Below are 26,025 nucleotides of genomic sequence, written 5' to 3'. Positions count from 1 at the left end.
CCAGCACAACAGTCACTGCCATAGTAGCTTACTATTGCTCTACTGGGTGCTTACTGAGCATTTTCTCACAGAGTTGTTTGTGGAAAGTTTGCAGAGTCGTTTATTAGCTGAGTTGTTGAATAAAACAGAATATTGGCGGCATGTTGCTGATGATGTAAGTGTGCCATCCTTGTAACTGGAGTACTAAGGACTAGATAGTGTTCCTGTGCAAACAGAATGACTTTGTAGATGATGTACATGAATATGTAATGTGATTAACAAAGGCAAAGGGACCCCATAAAGCAAACTCTGCTATAGATGGATAAGAGACCAAGAAAAAGCCCTTATGAGTAATTTTGGCCTCTAAAGTGTGTTTTATTAGAAAATCATCACACAAAAATGTGTACATATTGGTATTACTTTATGTATTAGTGCTATTAATACATAATTGTATTAAAAATTGATGGAAAATAAAGATGATCATATCAGTTTATATACCTGACTTTCTTTTCTTGTAAAGATAATGGTTATAAAAGGTTATTGGATGTATGTAGAGTATGTGGTGATTTTTTTTTAATTTGGTAATGGAGAAATTTTATAGTGTCTGTTTTCTAGCTTACAGAAACTTCTTTCTTTAAGCATAGATGGAAATGTCTTTAATATATCACTTTGTGTCTTAAGAATAAAAACGAATGTTTCTTACTTTCTTCTCAGTTCTAGAGAACTTGGAGAAAATAGAAAAGTAAAAAACAAAGAAACATAAAGTACAACTTGCAAGCGCTCATGCTGCCCATTTTGTCACCTGTCAGTTTGAAACATTTTTTCTTATTTAAACATAGAATAATATATAATTTATCCACACAATTTTGTCAGTTTTTTAATACTATATCATGATCATTTCCTTATGTCATTAAGTATCCTGTTAGAAACACCATCTTAAATGGCTCCATTCTTTTGATACTCCTATATTATTTTGGATGAATAGATTGTTTCCAGTTTTCCATTACTGTAAAACTGTGATGAACAGCTTTATAAAGAAGTCTTGTTTTAAGTTTCTGATTAGTTTGTTTGGGTGTAGTCTTAAAGTAAGAATTACTAGACTAAAGTGTGTTTTTGTAATGACCTTTTTAATTTTTCTAAAAAGTTATATATACTTATTTTTAAAAATGTAGGCAGTAAGAGTACAAAGAAAGAAGCAATATAGGCATCCATACCTTAGCAACCAGAAATAACTTATGTTAGCATTTGGTGCGCATAATTTCATTTGTGCTTATAGAAAGGAATAATGTTATAAAAATAGGATAATGCCATTTATGCTATTTTAAAAAACGAAAACATGAAATATGATTTTGTTTGAATTCAACACCAGGGGAAAAAAATCTAAATGAACAGCTGAATTCTAGATAAAGGTTTAACACAGAGCTGTTCGGTTATGTAAGATTTCACCAAAATTAAGAAAAAATACAAAAACCAGTAGGGAATTAGGATAATTTAAAAAAACTGCATGTTTTAATTTTAGGTATTAGAGATTAAATCCCAGCTGTGATAGATGAGATAAATGATACTTTCTCTCATCTCTTTTTTTCCTCAGTCCCTCATTTCTATGTTACGTATATTTTTACTTTTTCAGGTTATGTAATGTTTGCTTTTTGGGTTTTTTTGTTAAAGTTTTTTTTTTTTTTAATGTTTATTGATTTATTTTGAGAATGAGAGAGGGGTGGGGAGCATGCGCAAGCAGGGGAGGGGGAGAGAGGGAGAGGGAATCCCAAGCAGGCTGTCAGTGCAGAGCCCAGGTATTCACAAACCATGAGATCATGTGAGCTGAAATCAAGAGTTGGATACGTAACTATTAACTAACTGAGCCACCTAGGCACTCCAGGTTTTTGTTTTTGTTTTGTTTTTTTTTAAGTTTATTTGTTTATCTTAAGAATGAGAGAGAAAGAGCGTGAGCAGGGGAGAAGCAGAGAGAGAGGAGAGAGAGAATCCCAAGCAGGCTTAGCACTGTCAGTGCAGAGCCCAGTGTGGGACTCCATCCCACGAACTGGGCAGTCATAACCTGAGCCAAGGTCAAGAGTTGGACACTTAACTGACTGAGCCACCCAGGCGCCCCTGATTTCTGCCAGCAGCTTAGACTTTAGCTCTATGTTTAGCATTAGTTCTGTATTTAAGAGGATTCAGTGCTAACCACCATATCTTTTCCTAATACTTTTCTCTTTGCTTGGTATTTGACTCATTTTCTGATTGCCTGTTTTTCATTGTGGATTAATTTTTTTTAAGGAGTCGTGGGTGCTATAAATATACATGGAAGACAACTTGGCCAGCTCAACTTTTTGTTTTAAATGTAAATATTAAAATTATGAAACATTTCAAACATAAAAGTACAGAAAATAATATACAAGATAGTTTTATATCCACTGTGGAGATAATGGCAAGTGGAGATAATAGCATTTTGTCATATTTGTTTCAAGTTTTGAACTTTTTTTTCCTTTTTTTGAGGAAAGGTATGCTCAAAGCCTTGCATTCATGCCTCCCCCTTCTTCCTCGTATGCTGTCTTGAAGTTGATGTATATGATTTCTATGGATGTTTTTACTATATAAAATAGATAGGTTTTAGATTTATGTGAAAATGTACTTATTACAGTTTTTTGCTGTTTTATACTTTTGCAGCTTGCTTTTTCACCTGGAATGTTTTAAAGATTTATCTATGATGATTCATATTGATCGAATTCATCAATTTAAAGTGTTGAATTGTGTTATAAAATCATGAAATAATATTCATTTTCTGCTGGCAGACTGTTGTTTTCAGTATCTTACTATTACGGATAGTACTGCTGAGAGCAATTTTGTACATGTATTTTTATGTCCTAGTGAGTTTTCTAGTGTTGACATCTGGAAGTAGAATGATTGTATCCTACACACCTTCAGCTTTCATAGGAATTGCCAAATTGCTCTTCAAGGTAGTTCAGTGAATTTATACTCTTACTAGTTTGAGTCCCAACACTATCCTTCCTAACAGTTTGTGCTCTTTTAATTATTAGGAATATTTTCATTTTTTTCATTAATAATTTATATTCCTTCTATGTGATGCTGTTTTGTTTCTTATGTCCAGTAAAATTTGTTTTCTTAGAGTTTTCATTTCTACTAACTTTTATCAAAAGATCACCCCTTTTATGACCTGTTTTTGGTTTTGTACTTATATTCTTTCATAGTAAACTATTTTTTGATGAGTAAAAATCCTGTGTATGAACTTTCGTTACTTCTCTGTGCTCTGAGTCCCTGATGCTTCTTCTATCTGTACGTACAGTCTCAGGTAGTTTGTCTGTAATCCAGTGACCCTTACCCTTGCCAACTCATTGATTTGCTTATGGGAGAGGATAGCTGCATGTGATTTTTGTGACTTTCTTTGTTGTTGGTTGTCTTGTCTAGCTGTGGTAAGAAAGGCTGACTCTAGTGTAGTTTTTCTGAAGACTTGGGTGATGTGGGGTTGGAATTTATTTTCTTGTTTAATGTAATTCAGAGATTTTTTTCTGAAAATATGGTTTAATTTTAGTAAGCTTAATAACAAACATTTTCTTATTAACTAATAATAACTGCCCACAAAAGTTGAATGACTAAATATTTCAGGTGTCTGCTATATGTAGAGCACCGAGGAAATCCTAGAAATATATGAAATATGATTCTTGATCTTGAAACGTTAAGTGCATCTATTACTTGACTAAACTCCCTCCCCCATTTTGGTAAAAAAAACTCTGGGAGGCTTAGACGACTGTATTTTATGTGAAGCCTACTCAAGCTCTACACTCAGCTACCTGTTTTAGGGTATACCAGGATGGATAAAGCATACTTTATAAATTTCTGAAGGTTATGATCTGATCGGGAAGGTAGAAACATTCCCAAATCTAATTAGAGGTTGTCAGGGTCCCTAAGCCCCCACAGGGCATCATGAAGCACAGTCCAGACTTGCAAGTGGTAGTTTGCTGGAAGGAAATGGTTGCAATTAGAATTGACTAGATCTTGTTTTTCATTCTTGTGCCTAAATAGTTTTGATTTTAAAACCTCTTGAATGTTCAAATTCTGATTGCCGAATTAGAGGCTTATTTCATGTGTGGTGACATTTATTTTCATAGTTTCACTCTATTTTAATGTCTGAGATCTCAGTTCTTTTTTTCAGTTGACGTGTTGGAAGCAGACAATAGCAGTTTTGAAATGAAACCAAAACCCTTATTTGTTTAAGAGAAAACTAAGATGTGCCTTGATAAAATATCTGATGACACTTTTTTTTGTTGTTAAGTTTATGTATTTATTTTTCTGTAAGAAAAAGTGTGAGCAGGGGAGAGTCAGAGAGAGAGAGAGAGAAAATCTTAAGCAGGCTTAGCACTGTCAGTGCAGAGTCCAACGTGGGGCTTGAACTTAAAGTCATGAAGCATGAGATCATGACCTGAGCTGAAATCAAGAGTCAGACACTTACCCAATTTAGCTATCCAGGTGCCCCGACACTTGGTTTTAAATAGTTATTTTGCAGCCTTGTTCAGGTGATGGAGCATCTAGCACTCATGGTACCGTTTGTGGAGCACTATGAAATAATGATACTATTTCATGTTAAGAAGAAAGGTTTTACTAGCAGAAATATGTTTATATTATGAAATATAAAACAACTAAAATTCTGTACTTTCAAGAGAAGAAGCTGAAAATTAAGCATGATTTGCCAACTGACAGTTTTTTATTAATATTCATTCATTGCTTATACATTCTTTCCTAATTGTTTATATTTTTGCTTTATCATAAGCTAGCTCTCATTAGTGGATAAATGTCCAGAGATCGGAAAGTTTTAGCGAAGAAAAAACACCCTAACATTAAGACAGTTCTGTTACTTTGCTTAATAGTATATTTATATATATAAGGAAGACTGCTATAATTTAGTTTTATTGGTAGAAAATCTAACTTCATATACCAGGCAGCAGTGCTTTGTGGGAACCTGTGTTCCACGCTATTGGTTTAGATCGCTTGTGCTGTCTGCAGGGATTTCGTAGCTCCTGCTATTATCACCTTATCCCTAGAGGCATAGATAAGGTAGCTCATTTTCTTCTTGGGTGATTAAAATGAGTAGCTGGATTCTACCAGTTGATTTTATTGCAACTCTAATCTGTTTTCTCCTCTAATTGAGGTGTTAAGGCAACATAGAATGATAGAGACTACCATAGGTTTTTGCTAGAGTCATGTTATCTTATAGCAGCCTTTGCCATCTATTAATATTATATAAAGGGCAAGAATCCCATTTTATGTAGGTTGACTATTGAATTGACCATTCAGTTTTCTTGAGAATGAAAGGGGTGGAGAAAATGCTAAGTTGAATGGAGCCCTGCAATAGTAGATATAAAAAGTAGGACTCTTCTGGGAAAAACAGCTATATGGTGTGCAGCCTTGCCAGAGAATCATCCAAAATCTGCCTGAAAGTGTTGCCCTTCAGAAAAGCTAGCATTCTAATAATTTAAAAGATCTAATTAAAAAATTTTAAAGGTTTTTTATTGAGGTAAAATTTATCTCCTTGCATCTACGAACTCTTCTTCCCAGTTTTGTTTTGTGCTAAAATTAAATGTAAGAATATGGTAGTATACAAAATATACATTAGTTCTTCACGTACTTTTTTCCCCCCAATAACTTACAGTTTTTTTTTTCTCTTTCAAACACTGCTCACTGAACACTTCATAGTACATCCATACGTTCTCATCTTGGTATGTTTAGAAAACATTCATTAGGTTTCTGGCTTCTCAGAAGCAAAGCTCACAGTTATTACGTTAATCTTTTATCACCTTAAGATAGAGTGAAGTGCCATAGCATAGGAGAGCTTAAAGGAAAATAAATAATAGTTTACACATGAGAAGACTGGACGGCAAGGTAGAGTTAATCATAATGGTTAAGGTTGACTTATCATTAAAAATACTCAGCATACATCAGTAAGGATTAGCTACAGGTATGTTGAAGATAGCCCTCTTGTTATCCTAGTATCCTTCAGGCTAAAAAACTGTGGCTCCCTGTGCAACTTTTCATCACCCTGGTCACTATATAAAGGACATGTTTTAGTTTTCATGTGCTATTTTTTAAAAAAATTTATTTATTTTGAGAGAGAGCACATGAGCGAGCCAGGGGCGGGTAGAGAGAGAGGGAGATAAAGACTCCTATATGGAAGCTCAGTATCACAACCATATCATGACCTGAGCTGAAATCAAGGATCAGAGGCTTAACTGACTGAGCCACCCAGGTGCCCCTTCCTGTGCCCATGTTTTTTTTCAGGAGACTTATAAATAGGATAAGCTAGGAAGATAACTTTGGAGGTGCCTTGTTCATTATTGTATATATGTAGGTCCTACCCTATTTATCCCTGTCTCTTTTTTTGCTGTTTATGGTAATCCTTACAGAATGTAAACTAGAACCATTGCACAGCATGATTAAGGAAAAATTTCCACAAATGACACTGTCTGGTTTGATAAATGTGATTTGGTTTGAGCCCTTGAATGGACTTAGTTAAAAGGCACTCAAAGTAGGTCAATTTACAGAGGCACCAAAGAGATCAAATAAAAAAATTGCATTTTGGAAGTTCTCTGCTACAGTGGATAGACATTATTGACTGAGTTATTGGGTTTTACTATTGATACATGGCAAATGTTCACTGTACGTTATAATTTTTTTAAAAAATAAAACTGGAACTGTAGGGCATTTGAAATAATTTAGGGTATGTTTTACAAGTTCCGAGCTCTACTTCTGAGATCATATATAAAAATATCTGTAGTTAACTCTTTTTATTGCAGTTATTTAAGTACATTTTGATAGGTTTTAAAAATGAGCTGGTCATTCTGGGGAACACATTTATGTATTTGATATGGTAAGGAGTGTTTCTTAGGAACCAGAGGAGAGCTGTTTTGTCATAAGGCGTTTTCTTTAGTATAGTTCACCCACATTTGCATTGTTAATGGTAGCGGTGGAGCAGTGGTTTCATTTTTTGACAGCATCGCTGTTAATTGTTTAGTTGTGAATGTTAGTATATATCCGTACTTCACTTTTATTTGCCTCAATTTGCTCGTCTGACATTTTTGCTTTTCAAAATATGATCAAAGATGACTAAGTTAGGTGTTCCCCTGTGTAACTTGTACGAGGAAACATGGAAGATGCTTTGTGACTCTGAGGCAGTGTTGCTAGTCAGGAGGGTGGTCGTGTAGTGCCTGCTTGGAAAACTGCAGGTAAATACAAAGCTCATGCAAAATTCACTTTATGATTATTTGACCTTACAGTTCAGTTTCTGTGAGTGAATTCTGTCACATAAACCTTGGTGTTATGGAGAAAAAAACTGTCTTAGTAACTTGAGAAGTGATTTTAGGTATGTTTATGGCAGTTCTGTTAAAATTTATGAACTCAACAAAAGTATTGTGTTAGTGAGATCACTTACCAAGACACATGCAAACAGCAGTGAAGTAAATTTTACTTTGCATATATATATTTTTAATTTTTTTACAGGCATATGAATGACTATTGGACTGATAGCACCGAATTATTTCGGGTCACAGAATAAAGTATATTAAAGGGGAAGAAGGAGGAAACTAGTATTTATTAAATGCCTTCTGTGTGTTAGATGTTAATGTTGGGTGCCTTCCAAATATTATTTTACAATCCTATGAGGATTTTGGCTGCATTTAGAACTTAAACTTGGAGACACTGAGGCACAGAGGTTTCTCAAAGCTCCTAAAAGGTAGAGAAAGAATTTGCATGCTCTTTTTAAACTCCAAGTGCATGTTCATTTCACCACATCACAACACTCAGATTTGTGTTTATACAGTTTTGCTCTGTGACAAAATTTGGGGGATTTTTAACATTGAATTTCTTTACAAGAATAAATTAAGATGTGAAAATTGAGTAATATTGAAGACCTGTAGTTTCTTTTCAAAACAAGATTCTAATAGATTTAAAAGTATCTTAAAATATTTCATAAGAGAAGGGGAAATAATAGTTACAAATAGAGGGAGGGAGGCAAACCATAAGAGACTCTTAAATACAGAGAACAAACTGAGGGTTGATGGGGGGGCATTGGAGGGAGGGGAAAATGGGTGATGGGCATTGAGGAGGGCACTTGTTGGGATGAGCACTGCGTGTTGTATGTAGGCGAAGAATCTTGGGATTCTACCCCCAAAACCAAGAGCACACTGTATATACTGTAAGCTAACTTGACAATAAATTATATTAAAATTCTTTTAAATAGTTAATACGGACTCTTTTGCAAATATAAGGATCAATTATAGTACCTCTTTGGTGAGTCACTTTTTAGATACTGATGCTTTTGGTTGACCTCGAATTAGTTTGTATGTCATTACCATCACCTCCTAACAAATTTAAAGTTTTTAAAACACTTTTTAAAAGGTTACTTGTAAATGAAGTAAGAAGTCTGCAGCCCTGCTGCTCAGGTTTGAGTCCTGGCCTTACCCGTCCTGGCTGTTGTGATGTCTAGCAAGTTACTCTAGCCCTTTCAGGGTTGTTCCCTTCCCCCATTTTAATCTGTCAAATGGGGATAATACTATTTCATAGATATGTGGTGAGGATTAAATGAGTTAAATACAGATCCAACGTATTATTTTGCAATTCTGAGCTTTCAGTACGTTTGTTGTGTTGAAGAGCGTCTTCCAAGATTTTATATACACATTGGTTCATATTGCTTGATAAGTAATTCTTCTGGTACTTGAGAAGACCTCCTTAGAGTATTCTGCATTTTTGAAATGTTTATATATTATTATTTCATTTTATTAATTCAGGTTACATTTCAGTTATCCTAGATGCTAGTGTAATAGAAATGGTATTGTGGTTGTATTGGTTGTTTTCTTTGTAGCGATTAATACATGGTAGATGATATTAACTGTAGGATTGAATGGATTTGAATGTATTTTAGTCATGATTTTTTTTCTTTATAAATGCTTAATTTGAACCTCAATTTTATTGTAAAGAAACTACCAAAAATACAATTTTTTAATGACTGCTTAGATCTCTTACAAATTTTGTTCATCTTTTTAAATGCTATTTTTCTTTGTTTTTAGCTAAAAAGTGATCCTTTGCCTAAAACAGTCTTTGAAAATCAGCTTACATTTTTTAAAAATAATAATGAGAATTACATTATTGTTTTCTTTTTCCTTGTTCTCTTAGCTTCACAATGAAGAGGATAATTCAGAGTCGTCTGCTGTAGAGCAACCATCGACTTCAAACTCAACACCGCAGACTGCTCCTTCTGCATCAGTACTTGAAACTGACTCTTCTCCTCCACCTTATAGCAGTATTACTGTGGAAGTACCTACAACTTCAGGTATTGTTTCTAGTTTGAAACGACAAGTAATATTTTTAGTATCTCTTTTTTTTTAACCAGTATGGTTTTGTGTAATTATCGAGTCTATTAAGAGGCTTCCTGGTTTTATGATTTTTTAAAAAAAGGTTTTCCCAAGGATAGTTTGTAAAATGTTTACTCATATATTACTTGCCTCGTATTCTTGTTGTTTTCAAAAAAATTATAAGTATAAACTTGCTTATGCTTATTACTATTTCCAACAGAGTAGCATATTGCTTTTGGAAGAAATAAATACATTGTATGTACACAACATATTTTTATATATTTGTGTTTGTGTATATCTACTTACATAGTTGTAAAACAAGGTACTATTGATGCTGAGTGTGAGCAGGAATGTGGTATGTGTGAACGGAGGTGAAGGGTGTACATAATGTTATCACATACATATGGTAGTAATTCCTGGACATACGACAGTGGTTCCTGCTTCTTACTGTTCATCTTACCTTTTCAGGTCATTCTAAAGAAATACCCTCCTCAGTTTCTCCGGCCACAATTTGTATTTTCCCAGTAATGCTAAGCTAATCATTATATAATTTATTTTTTATTCTTTACTTTTATTCCAGTACAGTTAACATACAGTGTTATATTAGTTTCAGGTGTACAATAATTTAGCAGTTCTGTACATTTCAGTGCTCATCATGATAAGTGTACTCTTAATCCCCTTCACCTATTTCACTCATCCCTTTGCTCACGTCCTTCCGATAACCATTTGTTTGTTGTCTCTGGTTAATAGTCTCATTTTTGGTTTGTCTCTGTTTTCTTTCCTTTGCTCATTTGTTTTGTTTCTTAAATTCCACATATGAGTAAAGTCATATGGTATTTGTGTTTCCTTGACTTATTTCACTTAGCATTATACTCTCTAGCTCCATCCATGTTGTTGCAAATGGCAAGATTTCATTCTTTTTTTAAAAAGCTGAATAATACTCCACTATATACATACACACCATATCTTTTGTATCCTTTCATCTACCAGTGGACACTAGGGCTTCTTCCATAATTTGGCTATTTGGCTATTGTAAATAGTGCTACAATAAATACAGGGGCGCATATATCCTTTCAGATTAATGTTTTCATGTTCTTTGGGTAAATACCCAGTAGTGTGCGATTACTTGATCATAGGGTAGTTCTATTTTTGACTTAAAAAAATGTTTTTTTAATGTTTATTTAGTTTTTAGAGAGAAAGTGAGAGAGCACGCGTGAGAGTTGGGAAGGGACAGAGAGAGACGGAGACACGGAATCGGAAGCAGGCTCCAGGCTCTGAGCTGTCAGCACAGACAGCACAGGGCTCAAACCCATGAATGGTGAGATCATGACCTGAGCTGAGGTCAGACTCGTAACCGACTGAGCCACCCGGGCACCCCCTATTTTTGACTTTTTAAACTTCCATACTGTTTTTCACAGTGGCTGCACCAGTTTGCATTCCTATAGCAGTGCATGAGAGTTTATTTTTCTGCACATCCTTGCAAACATTTGTTGTTTCTTTGAGTTAATCATTATATAATTGAAAAAATTTTAGGGGCGTCTGGGTAGCTCAGTTGGTTGAGCGTCCAACTTTGGCTCAGGTCATGATCTCACAGTTTGTGAGTTCGAGCCCTGCATGGAGCTCCCTGCTGTCAGTGCAGAGCTTGCTTGGATCCTTTATCCTCTTCTTTCTCTGCCCCTCCCCTGCTTGCACTCTCTCAAAAATAAATATTTAAATTTTTAAATATGCTTTTGTATACGATTGTAAATAACCTCTACGTATTTTATGTATTCTTTAGGAAACACTTTTTAAATCTATTATAAGAAACATTTTAATATTAGAAGACCCTTCACTAGAGTATTTCATCTTTCTTGTCTCTTATTCTATAATCAATATCAATACTTCTCAAACTTCTGCCAACTTTATCTTGTTACCATTTCTGCTTCTACAAATTTTATCTAGACCATATGGGTGTGTAAAAAGATCATACCATTTACTTTTTCCATTTACAATTTTATGCAATTGCTGAAAATGATTTTCTTATGAAGGTATTCTCACTAATTTAGTAAATGCTTACTCCTTTTATTTGTATATAATGTTTATTTGATCAGTGTGCTTGTTTAGTGCCCAGTTTGATGGACAGTTTTTATATTGATTTATGTCAGTTTTATTTGTCTTTGGCCATAGGATTTAACAGCTGGATTGGTGCTAGCTAAAATTTATTTTGGGCTAATTTTTTTTTGATTATTCTACGAGTTTCCAGAATATAGTGCAGTGAATTTGCTATTCTAGTCTAGGTAAAAGAAAAACAAATCTATTTAATGGTAGTCTTGAAGAAAGAAAAGGAGTTATTTTCCTGATGCTTTGCCTGTGTTTGAATGATGGACAATGCTAAGATTGAACTTACAGGTTTTTTTCTTGTGGCCACCATTGCCTGGCTGTATAACAAGCTACCACAAACCAAACAGAGTAAAGTAGCAGTCATTTAGTGTTATCAGTTCTCATGGTTTTTGGGGTGGGCTAGACTCAGTTATGCGATTGTCTCCCAGAATCTCATGTGATTATTATCTTTTGGTGACCTGGAGCTGGAGTCATCTTGAGGCTTCCTTATTTACATATTTGGCAGCTGATGCAAGCTTCCGCTGGGGCCTCCGCTGAGACTGTTGGCCAGAACACCTGTACGTGACCTCTTGTGGCCTGGGCTTCCTCACTGAATGGAGGCTGAGTTCCAAGAACAAGCCAAATAGAATCTGTGTCACCTGTTGTGGCATTACCACTCAAGTCACACAGTGTCACGTCTGCCACATTTGATTTGTTAGAAGTGAATATCTGGGGTTAGTCTTTATTCAAGACAATTAGTCTCCACCTCTTGATGGGAAGAGTTTGAAAGGATAAAGGAGGTTTCAGTACCTTTAAAACTGTCAATGGCTTCTTCCTCCATCACTGAACCTTTTCCTTGTCAGTTGTCTTCACTTCGGTAAATGGCTCCACTAGGCCAGAAACCTTGAAGTCATCTTTTTGGGTCTTTATCACAGAATTACGTTTTTTTCTCCTTTAATTTTTGACATAATGAAATATGTTATTACTAGATTTCTTTTTAAGCCAATTCATTTCTGCATTCATAGACTAAATTGTTACCATATTCTAACCCATTCTGGATTTATATTTGTTAATGTTTTTTTTTCCCAAAAGTTTTGCAATTTTATTAGTGGGATCTTTAACCCTTGTACTGTCTTTGTGGTTTTAGTATTAATATTATGTATGGAAGCAACATAGCATGAATTGAGAAGTTTCTCATTCTTCTATGCTCTAGAATAGTTTTGATAATGGAGCATGTAATTTTTTTTTTTTTTTTAATTTTTATGTGTTTTGAGAGAGAGACAGTGTTAGTGGGGAAGAGGCAGAGAGAGAGAGAGAGAGAGGGAGAAAGAATCCCAAGCAGGTTTCACACTTAGTGTGGAGCCTGACATGGGGCTTGATCTCACAGCCATGAGATCATGACCTGAGCCAAAAATTAAGAGTCAGATGCTTAACCAGCTAAGCCACCCAGGTGCCACACAGATCATGTCATTTTTAGAGATTGGATAAATTTCCATTGTAAGACAGGTTGTCCTTGCTACCTAGGTATTCAGTTATTCTTATAATCTGTATGACTACTGGTCTCTTATTTTTACACTTGTACTAAAAGGCCATTCATGACTGTAATTGAGCACAAGAACTGAGTAATTCTAGAAGTTTGCTTCTCTTTAATGAAAAACATCAATAGTGTTTTTCTTCAGCCTTTTACTGTTAAATTTTAAGCATGGACAGTATGAGTTTTCTGTGGAGATTATGTTCTTCAGTAGGTCACTTTATGACTGGTTTTATAGATCTGAGCACCATCAATAATAATAGTTGACATTTGTATAATGCTTTACAGTTTACAGAGTCCTCTTGACTACTCTTAAATCCTGTCATATAACAGCAAGTAACAGCCTTGCTGAGTCAGTTTTATGGATGAGAAAGTAGAGCTTCATAAAGTGCTTAAGTGATTTGCTTGAGGTCACACAACTTAAGACGAGCAGCTAGGATTGGAGCTCTCCAGACTTTAAATTTTCTGGTTGAGAACTGCCGCCTTAAAGGGTAGATAAAAAATAAGTAAAATTAACCAGTGAAAGTTAAAACTATAGCAGTGCTTTTTCCCAGTTTGCATTGCATTTGTTAGTTTCATTTTGCCTTTCACGGGAGTTAAAACTTTTCAAAAATTACATATCTGTTGTTAATGTAAAAGATCTCATCCTCTTGGGTAATGTATGTCATTGTTCCAGTTTTTAAATTTATAATTTTAATGTTACTGCCTTAAAATTTATAACATTGCTTTCACTTAAATTTTGCTTCTATTCGAGGCTTCAGAACTAAAGAAATCTATTTTCCTGACTGTGTGTGGTGTTTTTACATCTGAATAAGAAGTCATTTCTAAGGATTTATGACCCTTGTACCATTTTGGTGGTGCTCAGTGTTCTGCTGCTACTAGCATTACCTGTCATTGGATTAAAAATTGCCTAGCTTCATATCCTTAGCTCTTATTGATAGCATTTAAAAAACTTCTTTTAAAACCAGTATACATTAAAATACAAAAGGAAAAGAATTGCTAGAGTGAAATGTGTTTTCATGTGGAAATGCAAGAAATTCTGATAGAGAAAATTATAAACCGATATAGAAAATGTGCAAATACTGTATTTATAATCGAGGAAATCACGAAAGTGATGTCAGACATTGGGGTGTGGACAACTTTGAGAGTCTGATTTTCTTGGCAGTGATGCTAGCATGAGTCTAATCAGTATATCAACCTGTATGTATCGCTTTACCTGTACTGCTGAAGTTGGTGATAAGTGATGCAGGGTTTTTTTTCTAAATTAGCACTCTTTGGGGCTCCTGGGTGGCTCATTTGCTTAAGCGTCCAACTCTTGGTTTCAGCTCAGGTCATGATCTCACAGGTTCGTGAGTTCGAGCCCCGCATCAGGTTCTGTGCTGGCAGTGTGTAGTCTGCTTGGGATTCTCCTTCTCTCTCTCTCTGCTCCCTTCCCAACTTGCTCTGTCTCTGTCACTCTCCAAATAGATAAATAAACTTAAAAAAAAAAAGTAAAATTAGCACTCTCCCCTTGCTATTGTGTTATATTTCTGAAGATCATATTTTAAAAATCATCTAAAAATTGGGGATGGAAAAATTCTTCATAAAAAGAAACTCTGAAAAACTAGGTAGATATGGAAAAAAATGAGAAGAGGGGGAGAGGAGTAAAAAAGAACTAAAAATCACCAGTCTTTTTTAGGAAAGAGAAATGTTGAGTTTGCTGAAGAGATTTGGACAGTTGCTAAAACTGACATGTAAAAAAAAAATGAACCTCACATGTTATGAGAGCAAATATTGGTAATTAGGAAATCCCTGGACTCTGCCACTTGTTGGTTGTGTAATACTGGGCAAATTCCTTAAGTTTTCTGAACTTGAGAGTTGCTAGGATTAATGTCTTTAGAAGTGGCATATTAAATAATGAGTACTATACAAGTGTTGTTATTCCTGATACTTCTACTTTTAGGCTATGAGATTATGAGCAAGTAAATTAAATTCTTTGAGCATAGCAGTAGGTAGAATGGATGCTCATATGTGATGACTTTCTCACCTCCCTTGTCTTGTACAGATTTTCAGATTTCATTCTTGATATTTTTGTTTTTTGTAATAGCGTTTAGATGATATTTATGAGTCTTTTCCCTTTATAATAGATATGGGACTAAACTAACACATAGGATTGAATTAGTAACTTACTACTACCTAGCTTTATAAAATAAGACTACAAATAGCAGTAATAGTCTTTAGTAGCCTGTTGTAAATTATTAAATTATGTTTTTGACTATAAAAATTTTATTAAATAGTTTGTTTTAATGGTTGTCCTTTTTTAATCCCTTTCTTCAGATTCAGAAGTTTACAGTGAGTTTTATCCCGTGCCACCTCCCTACAGTGTTGCTACCTCCCTTCCTACATACGATGAAGCTGAGAAGGCCAAGGCTGCTGCCATGGCGGCTGCAGCAGCAGAAACAGCTCAGAGAGTAAGGCGGTCTGATTGCTTCCTTTTGAGAATATCGTCTAATAATTCTGAGTACATTCAGTCTGTCAGAAATAGTTCTCTAAGAGTGTTTGTGCATGTAGATTGTTTTTTAGTATTTTCTCTACTACTACTTATGTGTGTTGTCATGCTATGGTGAAATTGGCACTCTCCTAGTTAAATCCACCTTCTCCACCGTTTCTGTTTCTGTTTATTTCTATATCAGTCTTGCTCCTACACTCCATCTTAGTTTGTGGACATCCTAGTCCTTATCAGTATGTTTACCAGTATGTTTCCTAAGTCTTGATTTGTCTTCCCTCACGTGCTGACTTTTACCCCCCTCACTCTAGTTACTGCATCCCATTGACCTCTTCACTGTTGATATCCTTATTTCCTTCTTTATATAATTTGGATTTTGTGGTCCTTAACTACAATCATAAAGCATCTTTTTTTTCCCTACTCAATTGTGTATATTAGTATAGCCAGTCTAGTGACTCTGAATGAACTCAGTGTAGGTTAAAAAACACAGAGAAATAACATCACAAGGCCTCCAAATTATGTTTGTCAACCAACTTTTTAATATTTTTTGGCGTTTTAACACATCCCACACTAGAATTTTAGAATGATGGTCAAGGATTCCACCTGCCCCTTCTCCCCTTACTGTCTCAGTAGGAGAGCCAGTGATACATATGGATGCTACTTCTTGTTCTGGTAAAGGAGTGACTATCTCAGTAGTGGACAGTCAACAAGATGCATGTGTGCTATTTTACAGTCCAGTAAAAGATGGAAGTTATTTCATTTCAGCTTGTCTGCAAGCCGGGCTAGAGTTTGTTGCCCTTTTTTCTTGCTTTAGACGTTAGAGATGAGTACCATTTCAGAGTCCTAGATTCATCCCATTTTTTTTCAGGAAAAGACACCCAAACTTATGTTTACACAGAAAGCTAGAATGAGGTGAGGCATAAAGGGAGAGAAAGGAGTTTTTGTGTACAGCGTTCTCCTGCCATCAGGCCAGAGCCCAGCAAGTAGAGTATTTGATAGGTGAGTGTTTTCTCCTGGATGGGTTTCTTTTATCAGTACAGCACTTTTCATGCCTGCTCCCACTCCTGTACTCCAACACACAGAGTTAAATGTCAACATAAATAGCTTTGGGCACATAAGTAAAAACAGCAAGCCTCAAATTTATTATTTATGCCTTTTCCCTCTGAGGGGGAAAGCAAGTCTTTGTTAAGACCGTGGCATAAATACAGCTCAGTCAATAAGGGTTTTTTGATGCTTGGAGGAGAGAATCATAGAGAAGGAGCATAGATCTGTATAGAGTGTGGAGTTTCTATCAAAATCAACTCTAGGTTGCCTGGCACATATGTGGTTGTCCATGCATTGTATACATGCATGCACTCTCCGTGAACCAGAAGGACTCCTTTTCTCAGGGAGTGTCTCTCTAGAGAGGTTGGAAATGGCAGAGGTCCTTAAAAGGATGTTAAGCAAGTTTGGGACCTCTATTGCCCTAACTTGCACACAGTAGGGTAGAACTCTCCAAAGAAAGAAGCAAGCCTTGTCTTGCTCTCTGTGAGGAAAAGCTTTTAGAACATGGCTTGTTCACCAGGTAGTCTTATCTTACAACCTAATAGTGTTTGGTTTTTTGTACCTTATTTTAAAGTTTGTCAGTAACTTGTCTTTTGACACAAAAACTAACACTTTATAAATTGTGAGCAACTCCAGGACGAGGACCTCGTGGTTACATTTCTAGCACCTCGCTATTATCTGGCACATACTTGGTATTTAATAAATTACAGTTTATTAAGTTGAATACTTTTTAAAAATTAGCAATGAAGAGAAAAATTAGGAAGAAGAAAATACCACACTTGTTCTCTTACAGCTTTTCATTTTAAAATATATTGGTGTCTTTTACCAGTTTTGGGATTTATAAAGCTGTGTTTAATGTAGTTGAAATTATCACAGAGTTTCTTTTATTTTTTAAGCATTTTATATAAATGTTTCTCTGTTATTTTAATGGTTGAGTGAAATTCCATGGAATCAATTATGCTACTGTAATTTAGTGGTCATTCCTCTCTGGTAAAGTTATCAGATTATTTTGAAATGTGTGTTGATGTGTCTATGTTTTACATTGTTAATGTCGTAAAGGTATCTTTGCATATATGTTTTCTTTTTACAAATGATGTGTGATAAAAATATCTGGACTGATATTTAGAAAAAATATGAAATGTTTATATTCTTGCTATCATACTGACTGGTTTGGAGGGGCTTACACTGGGTTTTAATGCTTATTTCTTGAATTCACTTGAAATTATACAAAATCTTACTGTGTATTTAGTCATTGCCAATCACTGAATTTTCTACGATATATGATTGCAGAGTACTTGAGGGATCTTTTGGCCCAAATAATGAGCAATATGGTTCTGAAAGTCTTTTTCTTTTGGCAGTGTATGTAGTGAGACTGCCATGAATATATTAGCATTTTCTTGACCAGTCTCCTGAGCCTCAGTTCCCACTAAGAAACACAAAGAGGACCAAGTAATGTTTCCACACACAGTGTTGAACCTTGGGTTTAGTGAACCCGATGTATTTTTAATGGTCACTAAACATGCCCACATCTCTGCCCTAGGGAGTGACACGCTCTCTCTTCCAAAGCTGTCTGCAATATAAATAGCCTTGAAAAGATAGTACAGAAGAAGGGCAGCCATTGCCTCCACCTGGAAGACAATCAGAAACATGAAGGACTCATCAAGAATTGTCTCCTGACAAGAGTCCACTGTTGGTGGGCGTTTAGATTGTATCTGATCTTTTGCTCTTATTAACACTGCTGCAACAAATTATCTTTAATGCATGATTTCTTATAAGTGGGAATATAATAAGTAAATTTGTACAGAGTATTTCAAGAAGTGGAATGCTGGGTCAAAGGGTGTGTGGGTAAATTTTTTTTTCTTTTTTAAGAGTTTTTATTTCAGTTCCAGTTAACATACAGTGTGATATTAGTTTCAGGTGTACAGTTTAGTGATTCAACACTTACATATGACACCCAGTGCTCATCACAAGTGCAGTCCTTGATCCCTATCGCCTTTTTGACCCATCCCCAGCCCCTCTGGTAACCATCAGTTCTCTATAGTTAAGTCTGTTTCTTGGTTTCTCTCTTTCTCCCTATGATCCTTTGTTTTGTTTCTTAAATTTCACATATGTGAAATCATGTGGTATTTGTTTTTGACTGACTGACTTCGCTTAGCAAAATACTGTCTTTAGCTCCACATCACATCCACATCATTGCAAATGGCAAGGTTTCATTCTTTTTTATGGCCAAGTAATATTTCATTGTATGTATGTACCATGTCTTCTTTATCCATTCATCAATCAGCAGACACTTGGGCTGTTTTCATAATATGGCTATTGTAGATAATGCTAGTATAAACACTGAGGTGCGTGTCTCCCTTTGAATTAGTATATTTGTATTCTTTGGGTAAATACCTAGCAGGGCAGTTGCTGGATCATAAGAGTTATTTCTGTTTTAACTTTTTGAGGAACCTTCCTCCATTCTGTTTTCCGGAGTAGCTGCACCAGTTTACATTCCACCAACACTGCAGGAGGGTTCTGTTTTCGCCACATCCTCACCAACACCTGTTGTTTCTTGTGTTTTTGATTTTAGCCATTCTGACAGGTGTGAGGTGGTATCTCATTGTAGTTTTCATTTGCATTTCCCTGATGTTGAAGTATGGTGAGTACTTTCTTGTGTCTGTTGGCCATCTAGATGTCTTCTTTGGAAAAAAAATCTATTCATGCCTTCTGCCCACCTTTTAATTGGATTATTCATTTTTTGGGTGTTGAGTTTTATAAGTTCTTCATACATTTTGGATACTAACCCTTTTTTAGATATGTCTTTTGCAGATATCTTCTCCATTCCATAGTTTGCCTTTTAGTTTTGTTTCCTTCACTGTGCAGAAGCTGTTTGTTTGTTTATTTATTTATTTACTTATTTATTTTTGAGAGAGAGAGAGAGAGCGCAAGCAGGGGAGAGGGGGAGAGAGAGGGAGACACAGAATCCGAAGCAGGCTTCAGGCTCCAAGCTGTCAGCACAGAGCTGGATGTGGGGCTTGAACTTATGAGCCACAAGATCATGACCCGAGCCAAAGTGGGATGCTAAACTGACTGAGCCACCTAGCCGCCCCTATTTACTTACTTAAAAAAATTTTTTTAATGTTTAGTTTTGAGAGAGAGACAGAATATGAGTGGGGGAGGGGCAGAGAGAGGGAGACACAGAATTCGAAACAGGCTCCAGGCTCTGAGCTGTCAGCACAGAGCCTTACCTGGGGCTCGAACTCATGAACTGTGAGATCATGACCGGAGCCGACATCAGATGCTTAACGGACTGAGCCACCCAGGTGCCCCAGAAGCTTTTTATTTTGATCAAGTCCCAATAGTTTATTTTCTCTTTTGTTTCCCTTGCCTCCGGAGAGATGTATCTAGTAAGAAGTTGCTATGGCTAATGTCAAAGAGGTTACTGCCTGGATTTTCCTCTAGGATTTTAATGATTTTGGGTCTCATATTTAGGTCTTTCATCCATTTTGAATTATTGTTGTGTATGGTATAGGAAAGTGGTCCAGTTTCATTCTTCTGCATGTTGCTGTCCAGTTTTCCCAACAGCATTTGTTAAAGAGACTGTCTTTTTGCCACTGGATATTCTTTCCTGTTTTGTTGAAGATTAATTGACCATATAGTTGTAGGTTACATTTTTATTTTTGATAAATATTGCCAAGTTGCCACCCATAGAGGTCATATAATTTAGACTCCACCAATGATCATGAAAATTCCTCTTTCCCATTGGATGCAAATGCACAGTGTCAGTCACATCTTTCTTCACATCATTTTCATTAATCCAGTATTTAGTTTTTATCTTTTTTGTTTAACCCTTTTTAAGGGTGCCCATGAAAAATTAATTCTTGCTAATGTTTTTGATTACTTTGTGCCAGATATTGTATTCTCTGTATCATTTTGTCTATACAACAAATTGAGGACATTTGATTTTATTTAAATTTTTATCTTTATACTTAAGATAATAAAGTTGTAATTGGTTTTTAGTGTGCTATTCTAATGTTACATGTTTTACAGATTCAGGAGGAAGAGTGTCAACCAAGAGATGACTTTAGTGATGCAGACCAGCTCCGAGTGGGTAATGATGGAATTTTTATGCTGGCGTTTTTCAGTAAGTGATTTTTCATTTCCACATTGTTTCTTTGGGTATACTGGCTACATGTGTATTTAAAGTAACATAGATAGTGAAGAAAGGCAAATATTGTTAAAGTGTGTCTAATTAGTGTAAAATATAAATTGTTTCTGATATGTGATCATGTGAGACCATAAAAATCCTAGAATTTATTAAACACAACTGTGTATTGCAATCATTATGCTAGATACTGACTGTATAGAGTTATATAAGCATATTTAAGCTAAATATGTTTTTGCATGAAAAATGTTGCATGTCCATGCAGTGATGTAGGACCAGGCAGAATGAAACTATTAACTTCTGCTTGTGGGGCAAAGGACTTCCATTTGAGCGTCTTTATAAGGCACGAAAGAAGGGTTGGAAAAGGAAATATTTTGGGCAACTGGAATAATGTGATTTGAGACACAAAAGAAAGCAAGTATGTCTTCTTTGGGGGAATGGTAAGTGATTAGAAGACCAGAAACCTAAGTAAGATTTTTTTTTAACATGTTGCAGAATTCTTAGTTTAATATCTGAACTTATAAAGTATACTTTATACTTTGAGGGAAGACTGTGTTATAGTTATTATTTAAATTCCTAATACAGGGATTGGCATATAGTATACTCAGTATATAATGTTATGACACCTGAATTGTTTAATTGCTAAAATTAAGTTTTAGAAACCCAATATTCATGTAAGTAAATTTCTTAGACTAGGATATGGTGAATTTCTGCCCTCAACCTGGTTAAATGACCAAGCTTTCACAGAATGCTTATTTCATTCATTTTAAGTATAATGTTTATTTTGATAATAAAACTGAGGAATATTTTACTTATTTAAAGTATCACATTCAAATTTAAACATAGAAAATTCTTCTTGAGTTACTTTTGAGTCTGGGAAATCACTAATCCTCCATTTTGAAATGGTTTCTTGCTTGCTTGCTTTCATTTCACCTGCTGAAGAATAGAAGTAGATAACCACTCAGAAATGGTAGGTGAGTGGGAAGATAGTTACGTTTTCTCTTCAAATTTAGTACCTTATGTTCTGCTTCACAGCCAGCTAATGTATATGCAATATTTAAATCTTGTGGTTTTAGTTAAAGTTTGTAATTAGATACAATGTTGGGTATAGTAGAAAGGAATACTTTGGCTACAGATAACTACTGTCTTGTGCTGTCAGTCTAGTAAACTGGCTTTTTTCTTAGTTTTAGTTTAACTAGTAAGCCTTTATTATCAAGTCTTCCACATATTTTGCTAAGAGCGTAAATATTAATTCCTCTAATGGTTATAGCTTTTAAAAATCTTAATTGAAAAAGAGAATTTAAATTAATTGCGCTATTTTTAGTATAAAGACCTGTTTCTTAGGAATAAAAATGTGATTTAATACCATCTAGTTATTTGACCCTGAGCTTGTGATTATTTCTCTATTTCTCAATTTCACTTAATCCTGCTGTCTTTTTAACCTTTATTTTTTTTTAGATTTGAAAACATTTTTTTTGATTAAACAGTGTTGTGTTTGGTAACCTAGACACGTGGTTGACCTTATTTGGCCTGTGGTGGTATATAATTTAATATAAATATATTTAATGTATTTAGTGTAAATCACCTACTTTTACTGCATTTTTACTAATGCCTCTACACCTTATTTTTTTATGCATCCCATTCTATAAGTACTGCACCAATATTATAAGAGTAAAAATATATATTATTTTCAGACTTCATTTCCTAATATATTTTTTTGTGGTAGACTGTAGGCCAGTGTTTGAGTTTATTTGCTTTGATGAGCATAGATTTATTTGTAATCACTACCATCTAGTGGCTGTTCTTCAAATTGCAACTTGGTATATTTTTCATGCTTCCACTATCTAATAGTAGCTATTGTCTAGATTCTGTTCTATTTTCTATTTCTGTGGTTCAGAAATAGATTTTTTTTAATTTTTAAAAATTTTTCATTTTAATTTCAGTACAGTTAACATAGTGTTATAATAGTTTCAAGTGTACAATATAGTGATTCAGCAGTTCTGTATATTTTCAGTATTCATCATAAGTATCTTCTTTAATTCCCATCACTTATTTCACCCATTCCCCTCCCCCACCGCCTCCTGTCTGGTAACCATCAGCTTGTTCTCTATAGTTAAGAGTCTGTTTCCTGGTTTGTTTCTCTCTCTCTTTTTTTTGTTTGCTTGCCTTTGTTTCCTAAATTCCACATGAGCGTGATCATATGATATTTGTCTTTCTCTTATTTCACCTAGCATTATACTCTCTAGCTCCATCCTTGTTGTTGCAAATGGCAATATTTCTTTTTTTTTTTTAGTTTTTTTTTACGTTTATTCAGTTTTGAGAAACAGAGAGAGTGCAAGCAGGGGAGGGGCAGAAAGTGAAGAAGACACAGAATCCGAAGCAGGCTTCAGGCTCTGAGCTGTTGTCACAGAGCCCAATGCAGGGCTCAAACCCATAAACTGTGAGATCATGACCTGAGGCAAAGTCGAACATTCAACTGACTGAGCCACCCAGGTGCCCTGAGATTTCATTTTTTTTTAATGGCTGAATAATATTACTCTGTGTGTGTGTGTGTGTGTGTGTGTGTGTGTGTGTGTGTATACACATCACATCTTCATTCATCTATCGGTAGACACTTGGGCTGTTTTTCATAATTTGGCTATTGTAAATAATGCTGAAATAAACATAGGGGTGCATATATCCTTTTGAATTAGTGTTTTTATATTCTTTGGGTACATACTCAGTAGTGTGATTACTGGATCATAGGATACTTCAGTTCTCACTTTCTGAGGGACTTCCGTAGAGTTTTCTACAGTGGCTGCACCAGTTTGCATTCCTACCAGCAGTGTGTGATGGTTCCTTTTTTTCCACATCCTCACCACACTTGTTGGTTGTCAGAAATAGATTTTCTTTAATATGGTTTATAGCTTAAGCATTTCAGGTAATAAAAGTTGTGTGAATACAAACTACGGTGAATATCAGTAAGAATATTTCAGTTAAAACTCTTTGGTGGCTTAATTCTTGCCTATTCTGTTTCAACATCCATTTTTCAGTCTCTTACCATAGGTAATCCTAAAAAAAGTTTACACATAAATTTGTAAAATAATTGAATGTTTATGTTCAGAAAATGTAGAGAAAGAAATGTATGTATCCCTTGATAATTTTTGCTTTTCATAATCCCTTGAAGTGTCACAGCAAAATGTCTCATACATGCCTAACTTGCTTGTTTAACAGACTTCTTAAGACAATGGAATGAAAGTCAGTCATTAGTTAAAAGCTAGAAATTAAGATTGAATTCATTGGATAAATTGATAGTCTGGAAATGACCTTGAACTTTAGTGCTTAAAAATGGAATGGACTCTGTTTAGAAAACTTTACTTCTAGGGTTTATTCCTACCTTTTATACTTACTGTAGTGATCTCTGTGGTGTGAACATTTTGTAACTTTACTAAATGAGTGCTTGTTACTACATGGAAAGAGCTTTGAAAACAAAAAATCGAGTTTGGGTCTTACTTATATCAGTGTTCTAACTTTAAATTTTAAATAATTTTGAGCATTAGTTTCTTCATAATGGGCTGGTAACAGCTGCATTTCATGATTTTTGTGAGGCTTAGAAGTGATATGATTAAAGCATTTGCCCAGTTGCTACACAAATACCATAGATATGATGTGTCCTTCTCACTGCATCGTATCAGGAGGCAGTGATCCAGTTATGTCTTTTTACTGGTGATGTCAGTTCTCATCAGGTTAAGGTGGTGTCTGCTAGCTTTCTTCACTATTTTTTCCTTTTGTAATTAATAAGTGTCTTGTGGCTTTTGAAAATTTTAAAGTAAAGTCTTATTAATGGATAACTGTAGTGTACAATATTGCTTTCTAGGCTGTTCTGCTACCCTCTTTCTGTAGATGGGAGGTATATGTAAGAAAGAGATCACTGCATAGAAGACATGAAAGGCTTGGATGTGCCTATCCTACCTATACCTCTTACTTGCTTTGTGAGTTTATGTGGCACTTTGCTGTTCTAGGTCTCAATTTGTCCTTCTGTAGAACGGAATTAATTCTGACTTTGCCCTTCTTAAAAGGCTAATGAGAAGATCAAATAAGTTAAAATATGTGAAATGTCATAAATTATAGAGTGCTGTTGGGTGAAGGTAGTTTGTAGTAATGTTCTCCTTCCACATCCTTAATTGAGAATTCACCTTTTACATGATTTAAACTAATTGGCAGCCTTCTTTCAAATGTCATTAACCTGTCTGACTCACTTTCATACAAAGAAGGCACTGTGAACGTGACTGTGGAGAGTGTAATTGGAGCAACACTTGGCATTCTTTACCAACTTTTCTTAATTGCCCTGCTTTGCAGCTGCTTGCTCCCCCCAGTTTTATTTTTTCTAAGGAATATAGGTTTTGGAAGTCTGTCCCTTCTTTGGATTCCATGTTGGGCCTTGACTGTGTGGCGACTAGGTGCCCTATGCCTTTTAAGCTTTGTCCTAAGTTTCCAGGGAAACATGGCACAAATGAAGTAAAGCTGAAAGAAAAGTGTTCCTGTCTTTTTCCCTAGGCATATTACATTCACCTGCCTCTACTACATGTTTCTTTTATGGATTTTACACACTTAAGGTTTAGCATACATTTATTTTCTTTTTTGCCAATTCAGACATGTCATAGAGGATTCAGAATTCAATGCTTCTGCCCTTTCTGTGTTTTAAGACCTGTTCAGCTTTACTTGCTATCTTATAGGCCAAGGCCATAAAAGGTGAATCTGTTGGGGCCCCTGGGTGGCCCAGTTGGTTAAGCATCCCACTTCAGCTCAGGTCATGATCCTGTGGTTCGTGAGTTCAAGCCCTGCGTCGGGCTTTCTACTGTCAGCACGGAGCCCTCTATAGATCCTCTGTCTTTGCCTCTCTCTGCCCCTACCCTGCTTATGCTCTCTCTGTCTCAAAAATAAAATAAACATTCAAAATTTTTTTTTAAAAAGTGAATCTGTCTACACTCAAGTAGTCACCAACTTTGTTTTTTTCCTAGTGCTTAAATCATTTACAGATGGATAAAGTTATGTATTAGTCTCTTAGAGCTAATACCACCATCTGGGTGGCTTAAACAGTGGAAATTTATTTTCTCACAGTTCTGGAGGCTAGAAGTCCAAGATCAAAGTGCTGGAAATTTTGGTTTCTGGTGAGGGGTCCTCTTGGCTGTGGACGGCTGTCTTGCTGTGTCTCACATGGTCTCTTTTCTACATGTGGGTGGAGAGAGAGCTCCCTTAGTGCTCTTCCTCTTCCTATAAGGTCACCAATCCTAGTGGATTAGGGCTCTACCTTTATATACTTAATTATCTCCATAAAGGCCCTATCTCTAAATTCAGTCACACTGGGGAGTTAGGGTTTTAAGGAGACACAGTTCAGTCCATAATACGTTATATTGCACGA

At 35.4% G+C, this 26,025-nt stretch overlaps 1 protein-coding gene across 3 annotated transcripts in view; it reads left to right on the top strand.

Moving 5' to 3' along the window:
- NDFIP2 (Nedd4 family interacting protein 2) overlaps positions 1-26,025 on the top strand; it is a 66,970-nt gene that overhangs the window by 24,526 nt on the left and 16,419 nt on the right. For all 3 annotated transcript variants that reach the window (XM_078432579.2, XM_060636888.3, XM_060636889.3), the window contains 3 exons: positions 9,160-9,316; positions 15,265-15,398; positions 20,510-20,603. In XM_078432579.2, coding sequence (XP_078288705.1) covers positions 9,160-9,316; positions 15,265-15,398; positions 20,510-20,603 — 385 coding nt within the window. The remainder of the gene's footprint in view (positions 1-9,159; positions 9,317-15,264; positions 15,399-20,509; positions 20,604-26,025) is intronic.

Source organism: Panthera onca, chromosome A1 (assembly GCF_046562875.1).
Source record: "Panthera onca isolate mPanOnc1 chromosome A1, mPanOnc1 haplotype 2, whole genome shotgun sequence".
NCBI lineage: Eukaryota > Metazoa > Chordata > Mammalia > Carnivora > Felidae > Panthera > Panthera onca.
The sequence above is the reverse complement of the archived record's forward strand: the minus strand, read 5'-3'. Positions and strand labels throughout refer to the sequence as shown.